General features: G+C 32.1%; 2 protein-coding genes across 2 annotated transcripts; both read left to right on the top strand.

Moving 5' to 3' along the window:
• Positions 1 to 14,777: 14,777 nt before the first annotated feature.
• LOC129312370 (aspartic proteinase CDR1-like) lies at positions 14,778 to 16,594 on the top strand. The gene is made up of 2 exons (XM_054954938.1): positions 14,778 to 15,675; positions 16,000 to 16,594. The coding sequence occupies exons 1-2, from the start codon at positions 14,796 to 14,798 to the stop codon at positions 16,419 to 16,421; spliced, it is 1,302 nt and encodes a 433-aa protein (XP_054810913.1). The 5' UTR covers positions 14,778 to 14,795; the 3' UTR covers positions 16,422 to 16,594.
• A 6,903-nt stretch (positions 16,595 to 23,497) lies between these two features.
• Positions 23,498 to 24,761, top strand: LOC129314177 (aspartic proteinase CDR1-like). The gene is made up of 3 exons (XM_054957542.1): positions 23,498 to 23,794; positions 23,894 to 24,218; positions 24,331 to 24,761. The coding sequence occupies exons 1-3, from the start codon at positions 23,498 to 23,500 to the stop codon at positions 24,759 to 24,761; spliced, it is 1,053 nt and encodes a 350-aa protein (XP_054813517.1).
• The last annotated feature ends 466 nt before the right edge of the window (positions 24,762 to 25,227 follow it).

Below are 25,227 nucleotides of genomic sequence, written 5' to 3' on the forward strand. Positions count from 1 at the left end.
GCACGTGCCGATGCGTGTGGGACTAGATTGGGACAAAATTGGTCTTAAAAAATTCCTAAATTTGAGGATCTTCATTTGATATGTAATTTGCATATTTTGTGAGATAGAACAAGAATTTATTTTTTAGTTATCTAGTTGCTTTTAATGAGTTTAAAAAAAATATATTTCTAAATTTTTTTTATTTTTTTAGGAAAATATGAAGCCAGAGGCTTCTAGCAGCATTGATAACTTAGAAAATTATTCTGTCCGCATTGAGTATCTAGATTGAACTAAATTATGAGCCTCTTAGTGAGGATTCTGACCCAGAACCTTTCAAAGAGAGAGGAGGAATATGAACCTCAAAGTGAGGATTCTAATTCTGATCCTAAAGAATATCCCAATGTGTTGATCTGAAAATGTGCCGGAAGGACCTTAAGAGGTGTGCATGCTATCAGGACCAAAACATGAATCAGAGGGTGATGAGAATGTTTCCAAATGAAAATGAAGATGTCGAATAATCTTTCACGTCCTTAGTGATCATAATATAGCAAAAAAGAGAAGCTAAAATAATAAAGAAAAAAACCGGATCAAATTTCTCAGATAGTTAGAGGCATATTCAAGCTTCATAACGAAAGTAGAACAAGCTGTTGTTGTAGGAGAAATTTTCAAACAACTTAGGAATGCGTTGTGCAACATAACAAGCGAAACAAGTCATGCTCTGGAAAATCCTCTATGAAATAGAGCCATCAAGGGGATGAAAGTACAAGAAAATATAAAGACATAATTAAGAGTTATCTTTTTAGGTCTGTGCCTTAAGCATTGTTCTGTTTTTCAAGAATTTGTTTTTATGCTATATTAAGACCTTGATGATTTATAAAATATATGAAGATGTTGTTTTATGTTTAATTGCTTTATATACACTTTATTTGAGTGGGAGCTCTAAAGTGATAAATCATTCTGAGCCATATGTAACAATTAAAATATTTGTAAAATTCTTTATAGAAGATAGTGATTTTATTAGAATCAATGTGCTGGGAGATACAAATGTAGCCTCCTGATCGTTGACCTAATAGAGGTTGTTATCTCTTTAATAAAGAATAATACAAATATAAGACATCGTATGTTTCTCATAAGTATTTTATTCTTGATTAATATAGAAAAACTATTAATGTGGGATAGTTTCATCTTAGAACTAAGAATGGAAACAAAAAGCATTATCACTGAATTGAATAGGGGCGATAAATTAAACGGGGATAATTGGGATATCTGGCATCGTAAGGTGTCATATTTTATTTTGGAAGAACAAGATGCAGTTGAGCCATTGATTAAAGTCATAGCCGAGCCTAAGTCAAGAAACTTGGCATCAGCATAAGAGAGATCAAGAGGTATTTGAGGCATGAAAATGAAAAAATAGCATCACATGAATAACACTTCTAAGTGCTATAGCGGACGATCTGATGTGTGAATTTGAGAAGCACTCAACTGCCAAGCCATGTGGACTGCCTTAAAAGAAAAATTTGGTGGTACCTCAACCACCAATTGAGAAGGCTTATAATTAAATTCATACTTATAAACTAAAGCCGAATACTCTTATGTGGCAGCACCTTAAAGAAATAGCTAACATGATCCGTGAACTTAAAGAAGCCGGGCACAATTTTTCTAACGAACAGCATGTACAGGCTGTAATTAGATTGTTCCCACACAGCTGGGAGCATATGAAAGTTAACTTAACTCACAATGAAAATATTGTTAACTTTAACCATGTGGCTAAACACCTAGAGCTAGAGGCTGAACGTCTGGAGGCTTACAAGTCATTTGGACAAACTTACCTTGTCGAGGAAGGTGGTCTTTTCAAATTGTAAGCCCAAGAAAGGCAAGAAGCCAACTAGAAGGGTAATAAGAGTGGCCTTAGAGTAAAGGAGGACAAACAACCTTTCATGAAAAAGGGCAAAAAAGTGGCAAAAAGAAAATTAACCTTAAAAAGGTCAAATGTTTTGCCTGTCAAAAGATGGGCCATTTGCAAAGGATTGTCCTGAGCAAAGTAGATGTGATTAGGTACTTGTAGATTATGTGAATTCACATTTTTCTTATATTTCCAGTAATATTTTTTAACGGAAACAGTTTTCCCTTCTTGAATTGTAAACTCAAGCTCCACAGACCACGTAAGAAAGGATCGTGGATCCTTCATAGAGTACCATCGGTTGTCGAATCAAAGCAAGTGTTGGCAATAATGTGAGGATCAAGGTAAAAGGCATAGGAACTTACAAGTTGATCTTACGAGATGGAAAAACCTTAATTCTCCATGATGTTTTACATGCACTAGAACATCTGACAGAACTTAATTTCAATTGCTTGCCTTTTAGAATTTGGGTTTGTAATTAATTTTCATGACAAGATTGTTGACATTATGTACAATTCAACTTTTTATGGTTGTGCTTTTCTTTCAAAAAGGTTCTTTATAATGGATATTGTTGACCAAGTTCATTTTCATGATTACTTTACCACCTCTTCCAATAATGTAGATATGAATAATTTGGCATGCTAAACTGGGCATATTAATCAAATAGAATGATTAAGCTAGTTAAAGAATGAATGCTAGGTCCAATTACAAATATGGAAATGTCCTTATGTGAAAATTGTCTAGCTAGTAAAGCAATGAGAAAACCTTTTAGTAAAGGTGTCAGGGCTGAAAATCCATTATAATTAATCCATTATGATATATGTGATCCTATGAGTATAAGGACAAAACACGAAGCTTGGTATTTATTATCTTTATCAATGATTTTTCACGTTTTGGTCATGTCTATTTGATATCACAAAAATCTAAGCTCTTGAGTGCTTTAAACATACATTAATGAGGTTGAAAATCAAATGGACAATAAATTTAAAGCATTACGAACTGAGCAAGAACGTGAATACTTGTCTGATTAATTAAACAACTTTGTGAAGAAAAAGGAATTTAGACAACTAACTATTCTGGCACTCCGCAATAGAATGGAGTTGCTGAAAGAAGAAAATAGGACTCTTCTAGACATGGTTAGGTCAATGATGGCACAAGTAAATCTTCCAATCTCATATTGGGGGAACGCTTTACTGACTGTAGCCATCATACTTAATTGTGTGCCTCAAAATCAGTTACTTCCATACCCTATGAGTTATGGACAAAATGCAAATCAGATTTAAATATCTTAAGACTATGGGGGTCAGCTGCATATGTCCATGATGATTCCCATAAATATGGAAAATTAGGTCCAAGGGGAAAGAAATGTATCTTTATAAAATACTCTGAGCAATCAAAGGGTTATGTTTTCATTGGTGAAAATGATATGGAACGGTAACGGAATTTGAATATAGGAATATCACATTTTTAGAAAAGGAGTTTCCTAGCAGGGGGAAATTGATCAAACTATATCTCTTTACGAGACACGGAGCAACATAATATAAAACACATAGAAAAGCTTAAATTGTAAAATTTTGATTTAAGTGAGAGCTTTAAAAGGTCTTCCAGAAGACCTAAAAAAAAATCAAAATCCATAAGAGACCCTACTTTGAAAAAGTGGGTTCTCAAAGATCAAAAGAAAAGTGGATGGATCAATTAATAAATACAAGGCTTACTTAGTAGCAAAAGGGTATATACAACAAGAGGGAATATATTATGAGGATACATTTTCTCCTGTTGTATGCTTCAATTCTATTAGACTGATTCTGGCAATAGTAAATAGTCTAGAATTAGAGTTGCACTAGATGGATGTAAAGACTTCTTTTTGTTAACGGTGATCTGGATAAAGAAATTTATATGCAACAACTATTAGGTTTTATTGAAAAAGGAAAAGAAGATAAAGTATATAAATTAAATAGATCAATTTATAGACTAAAAAAATCATATAGACAGTGGTCTTTGAGGTTTCACAGAGCAATAACCTCATATGACTTCCAAATGATTGAGGAAGACCATTGTGTTTACATCAAGAGGTTCAATGGGAACTTTGTAATATTATCTCTTTATGTGAATGATATTTTACTAGCCAGAAATAGTCTGGATTCAATAATTGCTATTAAAAAATGGCTTTTATTAAATTTTGAAATGAAAGACATGGGTGAATAGAATATATTCTTGGAGTTAAAATCCAAAGAAATTGCTCTAAGAAGCTTTTTTATCTATCACAAGAGAATTATATAAGGAAACTTCTTGAGCGTTTTAATATGAAAGATTGTAAACCCATAGATACTCCAGTAACTTCAGGTGTGAAGCTTAGTCCTGAAATGGGTCCTAAAACTGAGATAGCCAAAAGAAAATGGAAAGAGTTCCATATGCTAGTGCAGTCAGAAGTTTGACGTATGCAATGATGTGTACAAGACTAGATATCTATTATACCGTAGGACTTATGAGTTGCTACTAATCCAACCCTAGAGAAGGACATTGAAGGGTTGTAAAGAGGATCTTAAGATACTTAAAGGGTACTCTTGACTATGCACTGTGTTATTAAGGGAGTGATCTACGCCTAATAGGATGCTTCGACGCAGATTTAGGCACAGATAAAGATAAATGAAGATCAACTTCAGGCTACACTTTCTTGCTAAACAATGGGGCCATTTGTTAGAGTAGTAAGAAGAGACATGCATTGCCCTACACTCTATGGAAGTTGAGTTTGTAGCATGTACTGCAGCAGTGCAAGAGGCTATATGGCTTAAGAGATTTATAGAACATCTTGGGTTTGGAAATAAAAGTACAAATCCAATGTTAATTATAGTGACAACACTGTAGCCATAGCCTATACTAAAGATCCTAAATATCATAGCAAAACTAAACACATAGACATTAAGTACAATTTTATAAGGGATTATATAGAGCAAAAGGTTATCACTATTCAATACATTTCCACGAAATGTATGATAGCAAATCTCGTAACAAAAAGCATAGCCAAGGAGATATTTGAGAAATATGTAAGGGCTCTTGGCATGGCTAGATTGATTTGATGTAATATATTAGTTATATTAATGAGATTTTTCATTACTTTCATATGTGTATAATTAAGAACATACAATGTCTAGTACGTCGTATAGGTTGATAAGGTTGATCTCTTACATGAGCAACTACCTTTGATATTGAAATTAAAGATGAGACATTAGTGTTCACCAGCAAGGTAACAAAAAATGTTGATATGGTAGAAAAGAAACACAAATCATATGTCACCTCGATTAAAGAGCAAGTTGAGATGAGATCCATAAGCATACTTGGATCGAGTCATGGATCCCCATATCTATGATACCTATAGCCAAACAACAAATTCTTCTAAATTGATGTCATGTGAGATCAATAGAAAAGAAGAATTTGGGTTTAGGTACAATGAATATCTAAACTTAAGTTTGTATGGTGCTAATAATAAATGAAAATGACGTACGATCTTACAAGCAAGAGTAACACCATAACATGTGTTTCATACCACATGTGCTTAAGAATCGCAATGGGAAGCAAGTGAATAAATCCCTGCTTCATTACTGTGTGAGTCCCAGAAAGGAAAAATCCTTTCATTGATGTCTTTTGATTTTGACATTATCATATAGAGATATGTTATAGTATCTCCTACTTTAACATACACCCTATGGTCATGATTTATGCAACCTAAAGGTTTCATGTTAGGAAAGCGACTGTTTCCTATCAAAGTGGTATATGGGCGAAAGGAAGATTATTTTAAATATATACATCTATGCTCGTATTCAAGACATGTCCCTTATGAAATAATTTGTGAATTCATAAGTGTGGATACTACACATATAAGAGAGACTATCTGAGGCTTGGACTGACTTAAGAGGGATTAGAATAGTCATAATGAGAAAAAGTGTATATTGGTAAATCTAGGACATTAAGGCATAAATTTAATCAAGAATAAATTCAACTTTAAAGTTATTTGTGCTGGTCCTTAATAGGATTTCCTAGTACAAACAACTAAAACGAAAATGTCAAGCCTATGTAGTCAATGTAAAGCACCTAGTATGAAAAGAGGAAAGAGAAAGAGATAGGACTGACATTATCTTCTCCACCCAATATGAGTGGGAGATGTTGGGTTATCCACCCTTGGTGGATCAGGCCCATATAAAAGCCCAAATTGGGGAATGGGGTTTTTGTGACAATTATAAAAAATGTCTAGGTTTAAAATGCAATTTACTCAGGACCTTAAAACGTAATATTGTCCAACCTTTGAATTTTGAATCATGAGCAGTTAGAGAAACTGCCATACGTTTCTATAAGAGGTGGTTATAGGTGCAGTTTTAGTTTGTTCAGTTTTTCATTCTCTACGTGAAGAAAGAAACTGAATGCTCTCATTTTCAGTTGACTCATTTTCTCTTTACAACTCTTTTCTCTTAAAGAGCATGTTTGCTGTGTACCCAAATGAAGTTTGACTGGTGTAACTTTGTTCCCCTATATGTACGTGTGAATTAACGACAAGGTATGTTTTTTCTCTTCAATTTCTTTCAATTTTTATATTTTATGAGCATTACAAATTTTAAAAATTTATGTGATTTTAATGGCATTGTTTAATTTCACAGTTATCTTATTGAGAGAACTCATTATTTATTGTTAGCTTAAGTATATGTTTCATTATTTCATTAAGTCATTTTGAATTAAATTTACCAGTTACCATCTTCATATTTTTTTTAAATTATAATTTGGATTGGAATACTACTTACCAAAAATTTCTTTAGTCTTAGATATTGTAGCTGATCCTGCACCTTCTGTTGATGATTCAGAGGCCCATAGCTTTTTGGATAGTGGAAGCACCTTTTGGTCATCTCTTTGGTGAAAATTTGTATTATATTATAAGATTGTAATTTAGTACTCCACGTATACTATAGTTAGGTCCTAATCTTGTTTTGCTGGTATATAATTTGCTAGAATGGAGCTAGTCTCCTTATTGGTTTGGTTGACAGGTTTTATTAGTGTAGAAATTTTAGGATTGTCCAATTTATAGGAGAGACTTTGTTGAAATTTCTACAAAACATTTGAAATGTTATGAACTTTAATATATAAATATATATATATATATATATATGACTTTTATATTGATATTTTAACTTAACTTCTAGCTAATCAAGACTTATGGAATATGAGTTCATTTCATATTTCATGCTGATCATACTTTTAATATCGAGGTGTGACATCTAAAAAGGTGATCAAGCTGCCACATGACCATTTCTAGATTAGGCTTCCTATTTGCACACATCTCAAATGATTACACAGCTTCAAGAGCCAAATCAAGAGACTTCTCTGGATTCTCATCGAAAGAGTTCATATCTATTGTTGGTTTAGTAAAAATGGTCAGAGGTATGGGTTATCTAATCCAGTAGCAATACGATCCTCAATTCCATTTTTGTAACTTTACACCAGGTGCACCAAGGTTCCTCTACTTCCTCATGTTGTCAAATGAACCTGGTTTTTTTTGTCAATAAGTAGCTTCTCACTCAAATTTTTGCTTTTAGTTGATTTGGCTAACCTTTCAACAACCCCTGGACTTTTTGATTGGTTATACGTTCTTATCCATCTTTGTGGACTTGTTACTAAAAGTATTGCAATTTTCTTTACTCTCAATGACTACCTACTTTGTGATCTCTAAATCTGTGATATCGTCAACAAGATGGTGTAATTCTGAATCAATCCTAGATTCTTCACCATATGAATAAGAGCTAGCCCTGGTGGGTGGTTTATTAGATCCAAAACAATCAAATTAAAGAACTAAAAGGAAAAAAAGAACAGCAAGTTGAATGCAAGAACTAATGAATCAGATCCAAAACATCGCCAAACTTGTTGACAAGATCTGGAATGGCGTCGAGCTTGTGGAGAAAATTGAAAAGAAATCTAATAGTTGAATATTATATTTTGAAAGGGATGGTTTTAAATGAATGTTGTAACTCCATGCACGCTTGATTTAATTAGGGGACTGAGTTTAGAACATTGGATGCTACTGATAATACCGTTAGCCTTTGGCATACCTTGGTACACCTAACTACCAGGGTACTTGTAGGAGGTACTAGCCTAGTGCGTAGGCCAACGCGTGTGGAACGGAGGGATAAATATTTATGAGCATTGTACTCACACTTGTTTTGTAGCTTCTAGTTGCACTTGATTATTTTGTGGCTTTAAGCCTTGCTTGTTGGTGATTTACCCTTATAGACTGTGTGTCCACACTTGTTGGTTATTTACTCTTGTGGACTATGTGTCCACACTTGTTAATTGTTCTGATTAAGTCCTACTGAAAGAGGAATTTTGAAACTATTTTCTTTAAATTTAATCTCAGAAAGTAAACTGCTATTTTTACTATATATGGATGTTATATTGAGCGATATATATTCCAAGATATTTAAATATGTGTTAAAAAAACAAGAAGAAGAAGGAAAGGAAACTTGAAATTTCAATAATTTTTATTTGTATTTATATATTTATGGTTTATACATTTACCTAGTTATTGATGTTGATATTTATGAGGCATGCATTTATATTATTTTCAATTGATTATTTTAGTAAATTTATAATTGATTCATTAATTTGCTTTTTATTATTTTCTTCAACTGTAAATTGGGTTAATACTCAATGAATTTTTTTTATCTTTAATCTCAGATATTAAAATTGACCCTGCATCTCCTGTTGATCACTGAGGGACATAGTTGCCATTTTGGAATAGTGGAAGCATGTGTTAGTTAGTTTTGATGTGAATATTTTTTATATATTATGAAATGTTAACTCAGCGTTTCATTTATAATGTAGTTAGATCCTAATTTTATTTTACTGATATGTAATTTGCTAGTATGGAGCTAGTCTCCTTTATTGGATTGGTTGACATGTTTGCTATTATAGAAATTTTGAGAGGTCTAAATTACAGAGGAGACTATGTTGGAATTTCTACAAGATACTTAATACTTTACGAGCTTTATAAATTATATATCAAAAACCTAGTTTAATCTCTGGTTAATTACAGCTTATGAAATGAGAATTTATCTGAAATTTTATGCCAATCATATCTTTAGTATTGGGGTGTGACATCATTACTACGATGTACAAGGCCAATTAGAGTCTCCTAAATGTGGAACATCGTAAGAGTGTACATATTATTTTAAGTATAGGGATTTGTCATACACTAAAGGAGAATTAGCCACTGAATCAATTCGTTTTTTAATGAGAGATAGTGGGGGATGTCGATTCAACAATGATAGAGGCTCTTTACTCATTTCTTAATATGGTGTTTGGATGTGGATACAACAACACTGGAACTTACGGATTGTTCGACACAGGACTTGTCAAGCTCGCTCAAGGTTCCTTGTCCTTAGTTTCACAAATGGGGAATGTCGTGGCAAATTCTCGTACTGTTTGCCTGCCTTCGTCCATCAGTTCCCATGTAAACTAAGATTTGGGGAAGATGTCACCATATCAGGAAATGGGGTTGTGTCCACTCCCATCACTATATTTGATTACACTCACTATTACTACCTATAGTCTTAAAGGTATATATGTCTTACTAAGATTGTTCCCTTGTTTTCATTTAAAAGTTCAAATGATATGTATAATTAACATATATTATAAATGGCTCTTCATTTGATGGTTGTTTACAGGCATCATCGCTGGACAACAAATAGTGCCGTTGACAAGTCAAAGCCATGGAAATATATTCATTGATTCTGGGTCAGAAGTCACGGCACTTCTGCCAAGCGTTTATGACCAAGTTGAAGCTTTGGTAAAGCAAGTCACTGGAGCCAATCAGTTAACATTTCGAAACAATTATAACAACTTGTACAAATGTTAGCTCCATCCAAAATGTTCCAAATTTGAGGTTCATTTTAGAGGAGACAATATTTCCTTAAATCGTCAGAACCTATTTCTTTTGTTCCTGCTGACTGTACTAAACAAGAGAGACTCGTGAGTACTGTCCATGTACTAGTAACTATAATCATATATATATATATATATATATATCTGATATGAATAATGCACTTTGGCTTATGTAGCTCAAGTGAAGAATAATGAGCATTGTGAACCCTAATAAAATTTACCTTACTATGCACACATTTACATGTGTGTATTCTAGTTTTAGAATTATATATCTGAATGTATGCTTGCTCCCAATGAGGATGATACATGAAATGTGCGCCATTTATACTAGCTATGAGTTGTTATTTAAAAAAAACACAAAATCAGGTGTAAAGTTCATTATTTATGTTGGTTTTAGTTTTATACTCTCTCTGTACTACAATATAACTTATGTTGTAGAAGTACTCTTTAGTTCAAAATATAGGACATTTGGTAAATTTTATGTTTTCTTCCTCATTTATACCCTTTTGTTTTTTTTATTCCTTGTCTTTAAATGCTCCATATTCAAAGACTATGTAAGTGTTACAAGGAAAATTCAAGGATATAAATGGAAAGGTGTAGATATTTTTAGGAAAATAAGGTTTCAACTAATTTTTTTTTTTGTAAGCCATGAATTAGTTAACAATGACAAATATTGTGATTCAAAGGGAGTAGATAGAATTTTAACTACAACAAGATAGAACACACACATATACCACTTCTATATATGAAACTAATCTTAATCATGGTCGTGTGCATAAATTTTTTATCCCAACGCATCTCATTGTAAGCTCAAGTGTTCAGCGCCAATAATAAACTTAACCCTGAAGCGTTGCAAATGCCCTAAATGCTTATTGGAAAAATGACAATTGGGGATCTTGTAAATACATTAATGGCAATTAAAGACCTCGGAATATTGAAATGTTAGAGAAGGATAATGATCTTTATTTGCAATTAAAATACTTTTAATTATTAAAATAACTAAGAGAAGGCCATTCATGAATTTAAGATAAGTTGGTTGTGAATTTCAGTGACCTCACTTGTAACTATATATAAAGTCAATTGTAAATAGATAAATAGTTTTGCAAATATATACAACGTCATCATATTAAAGGAAAACCACTTGTGAATGTTTGGAAAGCTACTTGCAAATTTATATAGTGTCACTTATGAATGGATTTTCAGAAATACGATATGGTCCCTAAATCATTTGATTTACAATTAAGACTATTAATATTCATTCACAACTAACATTCTATATATTTACAAGTGATATTTTTTAAATTTATATTTATCTATCCTTAAATCATGAGTGATACATACATAAATTCATGAGATTATCTATTTATTTGCAAGTGAATTTTCATAAATTCACTAGTGACTTTCATAAAATTTGCATGTGACTATATTTAAATTCATAAGTGACGATGCATAAATTTATAAAATTATTTATTCACTTAAATTGATTTTCTATATATTGATTTACAATTTAAGTAAAGTGAGTTGTGAAATTATTTAAACTCACAGTTAACTTTATTTAAATTTACAACTAACTTTATTTGCATTCATGAGTCACGTTTCTTGAGTTATTTTTATAATTATTTGTTTTTAATTACAAAGGCGTGATCTTTTATAATTTGATGTTTTTAATTGTCATTAATGCTTTTACAAGGTTGGTATTTGTCATTTTCCCATACTAATATTAAAAAATTTTTAGTTGTTAACGGTATATAGTGGAACCATGTCAGAAAATTTTACATTGTGTTAGGTATATATCATATGTTTTTTTTTTTAAATTAGATTTCCTTGGCAAACGTGGGTTGACTTGACTTGGAGTAAATTGATCATCAGTCATGACTTAGGCTCCAAGTTGATTGACTTTGGAGATCAACTCAATAATCAAAAGCTGTCTAAACTGACAGCTCATGGGAATTAGGTGCATATTAATTTCCTCTCTAAAGTGGTAGGGTGAAGACTTAAGACTCGTAAGTTAAGTTGAAGTCAATTTTCACTAACTAAATTAATTTTATAATATAATATAATATAATATAATATATCTTACCTATTCTTTTAATTATAATAGGAGTATTTTATGTACTTAGAGAATAATGAGACTGTTAAAACCTTGTACTCCCAGGTCCTTGACCTGTCTTTCAATTTCGAGAGGGGAAAGAAAAAAACAGAGAATAATGAGACCATTCTCGAAACTCTTATGGGGAGAAAAAAAACTCTTAACAAATTGGCATCCGTTGTTGGATAAAATTTCTATAATTAAATAGGTTTCCGACGCTTAATAAGCATTAGTTTGATTGATGATAATTGAGACCCAAATAAGTTTGATTAGTGATATATAATATATATTTTTATAACAGAGAGAAGCTGATTGTTTGAGAATAAACTGTAAGGAGGTTGGATTTAAAGACCATGCAGGTAGTTAAGGAAGGAACTTTGCACCGACGTTCGATACATAGCCTTTTTTTTTTTTTTGGTGCAATATAAGTCTAATGACTAATTTTTTGGGTCGAAAGCCTAATATTTGATAAAAATAATATTGAGCTAGTTTTAAAATAATAAATTTAATGTTCTAATGTCTTTCCCATATTTTCTCTAAAAAATAGTAAACATAATGTTTTAACTGATTTTTTAAAAAAAGCTTGATAAACAAAATGACTTACTGTACTAGGTCAACAACATAGCACAGTTATAAATTTTGGAAGACGATCAGCTGTAAATACGAAACGATTGAATTATAAATCTTGAAAGATGAGATGTAAATATTTTATCAAAGCCTATTTTTCACATGTTAACTTAATTTATAACTAATTTAATTTTTGGAATTTACAACTGAATTTCACATTTTATATTAACATTGATTTTTTTCAATAATCTATAACTTATCTTCTAATAGTCAAAAAATACAATCAGACTAATTCTACTTCTATATATTACCGAAACAGCTCATTAAAACAACTAATTATCAACAGATAAAATATCAATTTAACGTTGCACTTTTGAAGGGATTGCAATTGCAAATAATTATTTAGAAAAACTATAAGATATATGAATACACAATATCTTTAAGATAAACATTAATATATTTTCTACCAAAAGAAATAAAAGCAATAGAAAGCGCCAAAAATATATTGAAATGAAACAAAAAACATAACGAAGACTTCATTTTCTAATTGAGGAGTGACTGGCTCACTACTATATATGATATTGAAAACTAATGACTTGAGCACCTATGTTTCGTTAATGAAGGTATCTATAATTAAGATAAAATAATATATGAGGCATTATATTGGAGTATCTAGCTGTTATCTTTATCTACCACGTGCATGTTTTTATCCGTATTAAGTTAATTTTATGAGAAAAAAGCAACCAAAAGGTTGAATTTTCATTCATATACACCATTCAACAAATTGCGTTATGAGCCTAGTGGTGTGAAATTAAGCATTTGGAACGACTCGCAAGTCAAGACAAGAACGTGAATGTTTTACACGATCCATCTTTCATTAACCATGAATACACTTTGACATATGTTCACGAGCTCTTTCATCTCTCACTCATTTATCTTTTCTTCTTTTGAAGTAATTTATCCCTAATCCTCCATATAATTCCCCTCAGAGATATGATCATAGCCACGGACCACACCAGGGCAAAAAATATTATGGGAGTCACTTTTTTTTTTAATTTTGAAAAACCCAACACGCGCGCGCGCAATGTTCGTTTAATTAGTTAAATTTTGTATTGTTCAATAATTATCATAAATGAATTTATTTAATAACTATATTATAGTCTAATTTTTTAATAAAACTATTCCATATAATGATGTAGAAATTTACAAATTGTAAAAAAGATATACATATATACATATACACGCAAGGCATAAATTTTTATAGGATTAAATGTTTGACAGTTAATATTACACAAATTTTATAATAAACATTTATATTGATGTCATTTTTCAAATTTTATACTTATTTATCACATATAAATGTTCTGTTTAATAGTTATATATCAATAATCATATCCTTATTATTAGTAGTAAAAAATAGTATTAATCAATTAAACAATAACACACACGCACACATATAAAATAAACAAATAAAACAGTGTATAACACACACACACGCTCTCATGCATGTAATGTATAAAGATATATTTTACAATACACAATCTACGAATCATGCATTTTGAAATAATAAAACACTCAACAACACTGACAAGTCACGGATAATTTGGATTTATTAAGCGACCTAAATTTACTCACTCAATAAGTGTCCTAATTATATAAACTAAACAAATAAAATAGTATATAAACTAAACAAATAAAATAGTGTATAACACACACTCTCTCTCTCATGCATGTAATATATAAAGATATATTTTGCAATACACAATCTACAAATCATGCATTTTGAAATAATAAAACACTCAACAACACTAACAAGTCACAGATAATTTAGATTTACTAAGCGACCTAAATTTACTCACTCAGTGTCCTAATTATAGTCATTTAATTTCATCAATAATTGAAAATTAACAAGATATATTTTTCTTCCAAAATTTAAAACCCCCACAATAATCAGAACACTACTCATTGCCTATGATGTCCCTGACAAAAATTTAAAATTTGGTACTTTTTGAGTATCATGACAAAATCTCATACGGTTATTTGATTAAATTGAATAGTTGTTATCATATCAATGCAAGACATTCATCCTATAGAAAGTATTAGGCTTCCTTATGAAACCAAGAAATATAAAATGAAATCCCCATAATCAAAGGCGTTCATTCAGGAAGTTCCTGTCATTGACTTCAATGTTTTTTTTTTTTAAAAAAAAAATTACAGTCAGCAGTTCTTTGTAACCCAAAGATCACGCAAACTTTTCTATAAATACAACCACCTCATAACCTCCTTCTTCACTCATATCTATCTTCTTCGTGTTACCTCCAGCATTATTGTTCTTCAATCATGCATAATCTTTCTCTCCCTCTTGCTCTCCTAGTCTTTCTATCAATTTCGTCCAATATAAACGCTAAGCTCCCAAAAGGTTTCAGCATTGACCTCATTCATCGTGACTCACCATTATCACCCCTTTACAACTCTTCCATGACCCAGTCGCAACTCGTCCAAAACGCTGCGTTGCGTTCCATGGCTCGAGTGAATCGTTTTCGCCAACCTTCCCACAATATAGCCGAAATAAGTGAGCTGGCTCAAACTGATATAATTCCAAACTATGGAAACTACCTCATGAAGATCTTCATTGGAACCCCACCTGTAGAGAGATGGAGTATTGCAGACACAGGAAGCGATCTCATTTGGGTTCAATGCTCACCTTGTCCCAAATGCTACCATCAAGATGTCTCCTTGTTTGATCCAACAAAATCTTCCACCTACAAGTCTGAGACTTGTGGCTCAAGAAACTGTGCTCTTCTCCCTCAGGGCCAACATAAATGCGGAAACTCGAGTCAGTGTTTGTACCTTTATTTATATGGAGATCGGTCTTACACGGTGGGATATTTGGCTACAGAATCAATTAATTTTGGTACTAGTGATGGCCAATCTGTTGCGTTCCCTAAGTCTGTATTTGGATGTGGGCATTACGATGATGGGACGTTCAATAGCCACGTGGCAGGACTTGTTGGACTAGGTAATGGTCCTTTGTCCTTAGTTTCACAACTTGGTCATCAGATTGGTCGCAAATTCTCGTACTGTTTGCCTCCTTTAGATGTGAAGGCCCCGACTAAGTTGAGATTTGGAGAAGAAGCCACCATATCAGCAAATGGAGTTGTGTCCACTCCCATGATCACCAACCCTAATAATCCGACCATTTACTACCTCACTCTTGAAGGTATGCGTATATGCGTATATGTTTTTCGCATATTTCATTTTAAAACTCTAAACTCTTGAATTCAAACAATTCTTGATAGAGGATATATGTATATATATATATATATAATTGAAGTGGCCTGTATTTCTGAAAGGAAAAAACTCAATCATTATATATATACTGCTCATTCTTTCCAACACAACCCAGATTCGCAGTATCATATCAAGAATTAATAACATATCATGCTCATATTTTGGGCCGTTTTTCATGTAAAGTTACGTTGAATATTATGTATGAAACTTTATTTTGTGGTGTGAATTGTCAAAGTTAAATGGTGGTTGACAGGTATCACCGTTGGACAACAAAAACTGGAGATTGATCAAAGCAATAGAAACATAGTGATTGATTCAGGGACGACTTTGACACTTCTTCCATCAAGCATTTATGAGCAGGTTGAAGCATTGATGAAGAAAGCCATTGGAGCCGACCAATGGATAGTTCAAAACTCAAAACTTAACTTGTGTTACAAAAATGCTAACTCTATCAAAAATTTTCCAAACTTCGAGGTTCATTTTACAGGAGCAAACATTTCCTTAAAACCACAGAACTTGTTCCTTCTCGTGACCAACGATGTGATCTGCTTTGCCATGTCTCCCACAAATGAAAATTCCATTTACGGAAACGTGGCTCAGATTGACTTTGACGTGGAGTATGATCTTGATCAGAGAAAAATTTCTTTTGCACCCGTGGATTGTACTAAACAATAGAGACCTGAAGTAATTGCAGTACAATCAATCATATATTTAATGAATAATATGTACTTGCTGAGATGCAGCAGCTCGAATGGATTATAAGCATTGTAAACCCTAGTTTTTCTCAGCTACACACGCGCGCACCTTTGTATAAGTTGTGTTTTTGGACGTGTCTGAATGGATATATATATATATATCTGATAATGACTTGCTCCATTTGGTCCTCATAAGGGTTTATTAACATTACACATATTAAAGAATTCAATTAACATTAGGTAGTGTTTGAATTAATGTATTTGGATTTGGAATTGGATTTTATATCTCATATTTGAAATTCATTTATTTAAAATCATTTGTTTGGCAGTTTAAAAAATTTTAAATGAAGAAGAGAGATGGACTGAAATTCAAAATGAAAATGAAAAATTGTAAATGATAAATTTATTTTTATTTTTTAAACAACATAGAATGAGAAAAGATATGAGAGTCATAAATGTATTAATAGTAAAAATGTGAAGAAAATACTATGTTTGAAATGATTAGAATTTTAAATGATTAAGGTGTAGATGAAATTTGAAATTACAAAAAATTATAATTTGATTTGGATTTTGATTTGAACCAAATTTAAATTCATATATTTTTATGTATTCAAACAAGAGATTTGCTTCAAATTTTGAATACTCATTAATTCGAATACACCGTTAGTTTAGGTTTTTAAATTTTCAAAAACTACCTTCAAAATAAATTTAATTAACTAGACAAGGTTGTTTATTAATTAGTTAGGTTAGGAATATCAAAGTTTGGACACAGAAAAAATTAATGCTTTATACAAATAGAAAGTAGGATTTTTTAAAAGTAGAATTATTTCTACTATTCCAAGATATAATAACATGCCCTCTTCACCTCTTCTACTTGTAAGCTCAATTAAGTTCATACATATGCTGTACGTAGGTTGACTTGACTCGGAGTAAATTGATTGGTAAGAACATAGGCCATTGATTGATTGACTTAGAATTACGTGAATATAATTCATAAGCCGCGGGTGTCGTGATCAGACTATATATATACACTAAAAAAAAAAAAAATTGATCTCGCCCCTAAGAATTTTAGCGTGCGACAGCTTTATTCGTTGCCAAAAGATCACCATTGTAACTCTCATCGCTGATAATTTTTGACAACAATATTTGTATGTATTTGCATTCCGTGAGTGGTCCAAATAATACACTTACTCAATGAATGTCTTATGTGAAATAATAATCGTTTGAGTCTTATATTAAAGACCGGAGCAAGTACATGCAATGACCCTGAAAATAATTATAATATTTAAATTAATAATAACATATTTTTGATTATATTTAATAAAATTTACAGTAGATGTAATAAGGTGAATTGGTGGCTTAGTGGAAATTGTGCTTATTATTCATGCTTTGAGTTCAAATTTATGCCCAAGAAGAACATTTTATTTTGCTTTAAACACTATGAAATTACCAAAATGCCCCTCTTAAAATATAACATCAGAATTTTATTCCCACCTCTCTTCTCATTCTCGTGTCCTGTATCTACCAAGGGAGAGGGAGCAGTGGTAGACGCAGGACCTTGGATCAATGGGGCATAAAATATAAAAATAATAAAAACTAAAATTAAAACACTATAAAAATAATTCAAATTTACATCACCAAAAAATAATAATATAATTTCAAATTTAATAGGTTAAGAATTTAAAATCTATTAAACTTAAGTGAAATTTCAAATGCTTAATTTTTTTTTTGGAACTCAAATATGTTCTATTTTGAGTATAGTGGGTTCAAAATTATAATTGTAGTGGGTACAAATTTTCAAAAGTTACAATGAATAATTGTAAATTTCTCCAAGTTGAATGGGGGCATTTGCCCACCCCCAACTGTATCTACATTCGCCAGTGAGAGGGAGAGAGAGCTTTGACAACGTTCTTCCTCTTCGTTCTTCCCATTCATCACAAGTGTGTTTGTGAAGTGTCCGGCCCGCGCAATTGTAGCTGCTGGATTCTTCTTCTTCTTTCCTTGTTCTGTCTTGCATCACCAGATTCTTTTCCTTTGTTTTGCGACGTTGTGCCCTGGTGAGAGTGCGTAGGAATTCCAATCCTTACACTTTGTTCTCTATTCTTCCTCAGCTTTGTTGATGCATGTACGTACAAACCTTTCTTCTTCCTTCTTTTCTGTTGGGAGTAAGAGTTGTAAAGAGGGTTGGTTTCATTTTATTTCTTTCCTCTGTTTCAGTTGGTGATCGTGAGTGGGAAAATTTTTCCAGTGTTAAAATTGAAGCTTAGGGAGTTTACATTGAACAGGCATACCTCCTCTTTAATTGCTTTCATTGTTGGAAGAGGAGGAAAATAGGTTTACATTTCTTCTTTAATCTGAAATTGATTCTTGGTATAACAAATGAAACTTTTCTTGGTACAACATTCCAAATTGTTCTCAAGCCCATTGACAACTTGAGTATAACAAATTGATTATTATATTAATTATCAATTTGCTATATTCAAGTTATCACCGGACTTTTTGGTATTTTAAAATGTTGTGCGGATCTTAAGAGTAATTCTCTCTTAATTTTATTGGGCATTCTAAGAAAGGATTACCAACAAACATGACATCATTATTGGATGGAGTTGAACCGTTAATGAAGGAATTAACAAAAGAAATCAATATCTGAAGTCATGATTACCATTCCCTTCATCTACTAGCTAGATGATATAGTCCAATATTAGTGCAAGCTTAAATATACTTTCCTATGTTTTAATTACTTTAGGACGCAAATTGCTACAATGTAAGTAGTTTAATTAGGACACTAAGTACACTTTGAAAAATAGTTCATGCACAAAAATGTACCTTAACTTGAATCTATTTAGCATAACATGTAACATTTTTGGTTAAACTTAAGTTTTAGTTAGTATTTTTAACGATCAATATTGGGGTATTTAGCATTATCAGAGACAAATATACTATATTTTAATTACTTTAGAGACAAAATTGTTACATCAACAAATATTTTAAGATACTAGATACTTTTTGGAGAATAGTTCAAGACAAAAATACACACTAACCCTGGGTGTGTGCACGCGTGTGACAATACAGTAGATTAGGTTGCATGTTGAAAATGAAAATGACTATGACTATATTCTTATAACCCAAAGATAATGCAAACCTTTCCACCAATTACAGGCACCTTCCACGGCCCTTCCTCACTCTCATCCAATCTTATCTTCTGTTTCTATGAATACGTTTGACTAGAATACTCTAAAACCCAACAATGACGCAAACCATTCTCTATAAGTAGAAGCACCTCAAGCTCCTTCTTCACTTGTTCCTAGCTATTTCTCTTGCATTTCCTCGAACATGCATTATTCTCTTTCACACTATAATTCATACTTCTCATCTATTTCCCATTTTAATTTCTCCATTATTCTTCAACGCGCAATATATTTCTACTTTCGTACACTCGTTATCTTCCACGCTCCGTCCTCACTCATCTATTCCTATTTCTTAGTCATTTCGATTGTGTTTCTCTAGCTACCATGCATTCTACAAACATGCCTGCTCAATTTCTTTCTTAGTTCTTAATTAATTTTCTTCTTGCTTCTTCGCACTTTCACTATTCTCCAGAACCTTCCATTTTTTTTCTCCTTCCTCAGTCATCTTTCACACTTCTTTTCCTCCTTCATTCCTCACTTATTTATTACTTTTTCATCTTTCACCAATGACAGTTAATCAATCCACAGCGTTTGTTTGGCTTTCTTCAGACCACATTATCTTTAGACCCATAAATTTGGGACTGTGAATGTGAGTGTGTGTGCATGTGTATTATTTTCAAATTTACAGTGTGCGTGTTTATAATAGTAGACAAAAAATATTTAAATAAATTAAATATGTAACAACCGTCACTTAAATTAGCTTAAAAACATTTTTTCAGCTTATTTTGATAAGCTATTTATGTTTGATAATCAAGGTAATAGTTATTTCAATCTAGCGTATACTCATTTTGGATCACAATATAGGACATTTTCTATAAGTATTACTTGATCCAAAATATAAGTATAATTTTTATAATTATTTTTTTAACTATATCCCTACTTCATTAATTACTTTGTTTGAAAAAAAAATGATGCATTGAAATGTCAATTGTCATTATGAAGACACTTATATGAGATACTTAATAAAAGGTATAATTTAAAAGATGTAAATTTTTTTAAGAAATTACCTAACTTTTTCAGAGAATGTTAATTATTAGTTACAAATGCTCTATATCATGGTCCAGAAAGAGTAATTGACAAGCCCTCATAATAATAATAATAATAATAAAATCTTCTAGTTTTTTCCCTCACTCATAAGTATCTTTTTATTGAATGTAATTTTATTTAAAACATGATCAGACAATAAATATAGGCACATCTTCTAACAAGAATGTTATGGTGGTCCTAAATTTTAAATTAGTTTTATAGCAAGTAGAGAGTGATAAATTATTGAAACTTATACTAGTAATTTTTTTAAAGGTCTAGAGTTTGAATTCTATTAAGAAAAAGTTCAGTTTTATTTTGTTTTAAATTACAAAAAAAAATTTACACCCTTTCTTGTATTTTTTCTTGTGCTCTTTATTGCAAGTTTTCCAATTTTTATTTGATCAGATTTTTATCTTCCTCTTTCCTGTCATATCTCGTGTTTCTGGCGTTAGTTGATACAGTAAGAGAGCTCGTCTAGAACCTTCCCCACCGCCCTTCAATCTCTGATCTCTTCTCCGTTCATACTGGTCGCCGTCGTTGGAGTAAAGGTGGGCCGGTGCTATCCTGCCAAACTTACAACTTCTTCCTTCTTTGCTTAAAACCGTCGAGATCTTCTCCCACCTTTGTCCATGTAATCGTGCAAACGTTAAGGATTTCTTTCCCCTTCTCCTTTGTCCTTGGCCGTTCGCCACTAGTGACCGTGTAAGTGTCAAAATCTTCCTCCACTGACAGCATAGCAGCTTGTATGTAACGGGTTTCCTCTCCTCTTTTCTGTTGTAGTTCCGTCACCTTCCTCCTGCTTGTGTGTCATGACTATCCAAGGGAGTTTTGAAGAAGAGAAATTTGATTAAAGTTGAGAGGAGAAATTTAAATTCTGAAAATTTTATATAAGTAAATAGCATCCCAATTAATTGTTTAATAAAAATTTCCTTTACAAAAATATTATACTTTTATGCAAATCATTTAATAACAACAAGGTGATTATTGAATAAATTGTTAATTAAACTTGTTTATTTTGTTAAATTACCTTTACCTGTTTTGAAATATTCATTAATCAATAAATACAAGTTTAAACTTTGATTATTAGATTTCATTCTATTAAATATTGAAATGATATAGAAAATGATTCACGCGAGTTCGATATTGAAAATAAAAATTTTACTTAATAATGATTATTTTCTTGCAAGTTTGAAATTGGGTTTAAAAGAGACTTTATATAAAACACTGGTTACTAATGATAATTCTATCAGCCTTTGGCATCTTAGTTAATAACTAGCTAGTTTGAATTTCATAAGCCTGTTCTCATGTTTGTTGTTCATGGGTCTAATTCCCACATTTGATTTCATGGCTCCAAGTTACATTTGATTAGTATTACCCTTGTGGACTGTGTGTCTATGTTTATTTCGTAGCTCAGGCTACGTTTGATTACTTACTCTCATGGACTTTGTGTTCACATTTATTTTTGTGACATAAGTCGCATTCGATTATTTACTCTTATAAACTATGTGCCCACATTTGTCACTTGTTCTGATAAGTTCCTATAATTATAAGTTTTTAATTATTTGATGAATCTATTTTTCATTGGTTTTGATTAGTGACATATTTATAATTATTTAATACAGATATTGGCCTTATTAAAAATAAATGATAATGGCATATGATATGATACTTTAATGAATTAAGATTTAATTTAATGTTATATAGAACCCTTTTATGTTAAAGTTTATTAAATTGTCATCTCTAGTAGCACACATAATTATATTTAACTTTCCTTTTATACATATTTAATTATTTATTGTTAGGATGCTATTTACTAAAAATTTATTTTGGTTTCAAATTCATTAGCTGATGCTCATCCTATTGCTAACCTCTAAAGGGTATACAATTGTTTCGGGTGAAATTTTTCTTAGCATTATCTCCTTTTGATGTAAATATTTGAATTTATATATTTTATTTTAGAAGTAAAGTTAGGTGTTCTACGTAGCCTTTTGCTATGTTTTTATTTAGATACATATTGTCTACTAGTTGGAAGGAGTTAAGCTCTTGATTGATATTATATTTTGTCTAAAATATTATGTTGTAGAATTTTTGAGAGATCCTATTTACAGGAGAGGTTTTGCCGAAATATTTACAAAAATATTGAAGCTTTTATGATAATAATTTTTTATTAAATATGTCATAATTTTCATTACAAATTCAATTATATTTTCAAATGAAAAATTTTTTTAATGTAGGGCTTAAAGGATGTGTGATATGGTTTATATTCTTATGCCGGTCACTCTCTATTTTTAGGGTGTGACAGATATATACATTAGTTCACCACATAATAAAGAACTAGCCTTTCTCGCAAAATTTAACCCATTGGTAAAATATTCTAGTTTAGTATATGTATGATGAAATTTTTAGACAAGCGGGCCGAGTTTTTTAAATGAGTATAAGAAAATATAGCAATATATGAGTCTATGCACATTGATATAATGAGTAAATGCGAAATATTAACGCGCACGCGGAGACCTTATAACCCAGAACACGGTAATCCGTACACTGTGTAACCTTAAAAGCACGCAAACTGGTTTACAAAAAGAACACGACAAGCTTCTTCCTTGCTCACCAATTCTTCTTAGTTCTATCCTTTGTGTTTCTCTAACAATTTCTCCAAACATGCATGCTCATTCACTCTCTTTCGCTTTTATCTTCTTTCTTTCAATTCTGTCCAACATTAGTGCTGCAACAAATAAGCTCCCTAAAGGTTTCAGCATTGACCTCATTCACCGTGACTCACCACTGTCACCATTCTACAACTCCTCTATGACCCACTGTCCAAAACGTTGTGTTGCGCTCCATGGCTCGAGCTAATCGCTTTCTTCGCCAATCTTCTGCAGCCGAAACAAGGAAGTTAGTAGAAACTGATATATTCCCAAATGAAGTAAACTACCTCATGAAGATCTCCGTTGGTACTCCACCTGTAGAGAGATGGGCAACAATAGACACAGGAAGCGACCTCATTTGGTTCCAATGCTCACCTTGTCCACAGTGCAACCCTCAAAACGCACCGTTCTTGGATCAAAAAAGTTCTTCCACTTACGTGCCTCTGCCATGTACCTCAACCCCTTGTGCAGCTCTACCCCATTACTATGATGTGCAAGGCCAATTAGAGTTTCCTAAATGTACTGGAACATTGCAAGAGTGTACGTATTATTATACATATGGGGATCACTCATACACTATGGGAGAATAGGCCAACGAATCTATTAGTTTTGGAGCAAGCGATGGTGGGCAAGCTGTTTCATTTCCTAACACGGTGTTTGGATGTGGACACAATAACAATGGAACTTATGGAAGCTCCGACACAGGACTTGTCGGGCTCGCTCAAGGTTCTTTGTCCTTAGTTTCACAAATGGGGAGTGTCGGTCGCAAATTCTCGTACTGTTTGCCACCTGTCGACCATCAGTCCACAAGTAAACTAAGATTCGGGGAAGCAGCCACCATATCAGGAAAAGGGGTTGTGTCCACTCCCTTGATCACCAGATCTGATATGAGCTTTTACTTCCTCAATCTTGAAGGTAGGTTCTACTAAGATTATTCACTTGTTTTATTTAAAAGTACAAAAAATATAATATAATATGATGTAGTTATATTATAAATGGCTCTTCATTTAATGGTGATTGTTTGCAGGTATCACCGTCGGAGAACAAACAGTGCGGTTGACAAGTCAAAGCGATGGAAACATATTCATCGATTCTGGGACGACATTGACAATGCTTCCACCAAGCATTTATGACCAGGTTGATTCTTTGGTAAAGCAAGCCATTGGAGCTGACCAATTCATAGTACAAATCAATCACTACAACTTGTGCTACTCAAATGCTAAGTCCATCCAGAATTTTCCAAATTTTGTGGTTCATTTTACAGGAGCTGACCTTTCCTTAAATTCTCAGAACTTTTTTCGTTTCATATCCAACGATGTTATGTGCTTCACAATGGTTTCCACAAAATCAGACGGATTACCCACTTACGGAAATGTTGCTCAGATTGATTTTGAAGTCAAGTACGATCTTGATCAGAAAAAAGTTTCTTTTTCTCCTGTTGACTGTACTAAACAGTAGAGGCTCCAGAGTATTGTCTATATACTAGTAATCATGAACACAGATACTTGTACTTGATATAAAAACTCTACTTTTGTAGTTTACTTATGTACCTAAAGTGACGAATGAACATTGTAAGCCCTACTCTGCTACGCACATACACGTGTATTCTGGTTTTAGAATTATCTATCTGAATGTATGCTTGTTCCCAAAGTAACTTTTAAATATAATGTAATATTTATAAGGATGATTTATTAAATTACTGAGATTCGCTGATTTTGAGAATTCTATGTAATTGATGTATAAAGGTGTTCCTAAATCATTTTTCAACCTCTCAACTATTTTTGGACAATCTCAGAGTTCTTCTTCAACAACATTTGTCATCTCTTCAACACGATCATTCCCGTCTATGCTTGTTTTGAAATCACATGACACGTATGTATTGCTATACCCATGGCATCTATTGATTATATCCCTCGACTTACCA

Source organism: Prosopis cineraria, unplaced genomic scaffold (genome assembly GCF_029017545.1).
Source record: "Prosopis cineraria cultivar Desert tree isolate PC_DT_omini unplaced genomic scaffold, ASM2901754v1 PC6, whole genome shotgun sequence".
NCBI classification, from domain to species: domain Eukaryota; kingdom Viridiplantae; phylum Streptophyta; class Magnoliopsida; order Fabales; family Fabaceae; genus Prosopis; species Prosopis cineraria.

Excerpts from the sequence above, each read along its gene's own strand:
- LOC129314177 (XM_054957542.1), top strand. The coding sequence starts at position 23,498 with ATGGCTCGAGCTAATCGCTTTCTTCGCCAATCTTCTGCAGCCGAAACA. Across the intron at positions 23,795-23,893 it reads CTCTACCCCATTACTATGAT|GCCAACGAATCTATTAGTTT; the intron begins GTGCAAGGCCAA and ends ATGGGAGAATAG. Across the intron at positions 24,219-24,330 it reads TTACTTCCTCAATCTTGAAG|GTATCACCGTCGGAGAACAA; the intron begins GTAGGTTCTACT and ends GATTGTTTGCAG.
- LOC129312370 (XM_054954938.1), top strand. The coding sequence starts at position 14,796 with ATGCATAATCTTTCTCTCCCTCTTGCTCTCCTAGTCTTTCTATCAATT. Across the intron at positions 15,676-15,999 it reads TTACTACCTCACTCTTGAAG|GTATCACCGTTGGACAACAA; the intron begins GTATGCGTATAT and ends GGTGGTTGACAG.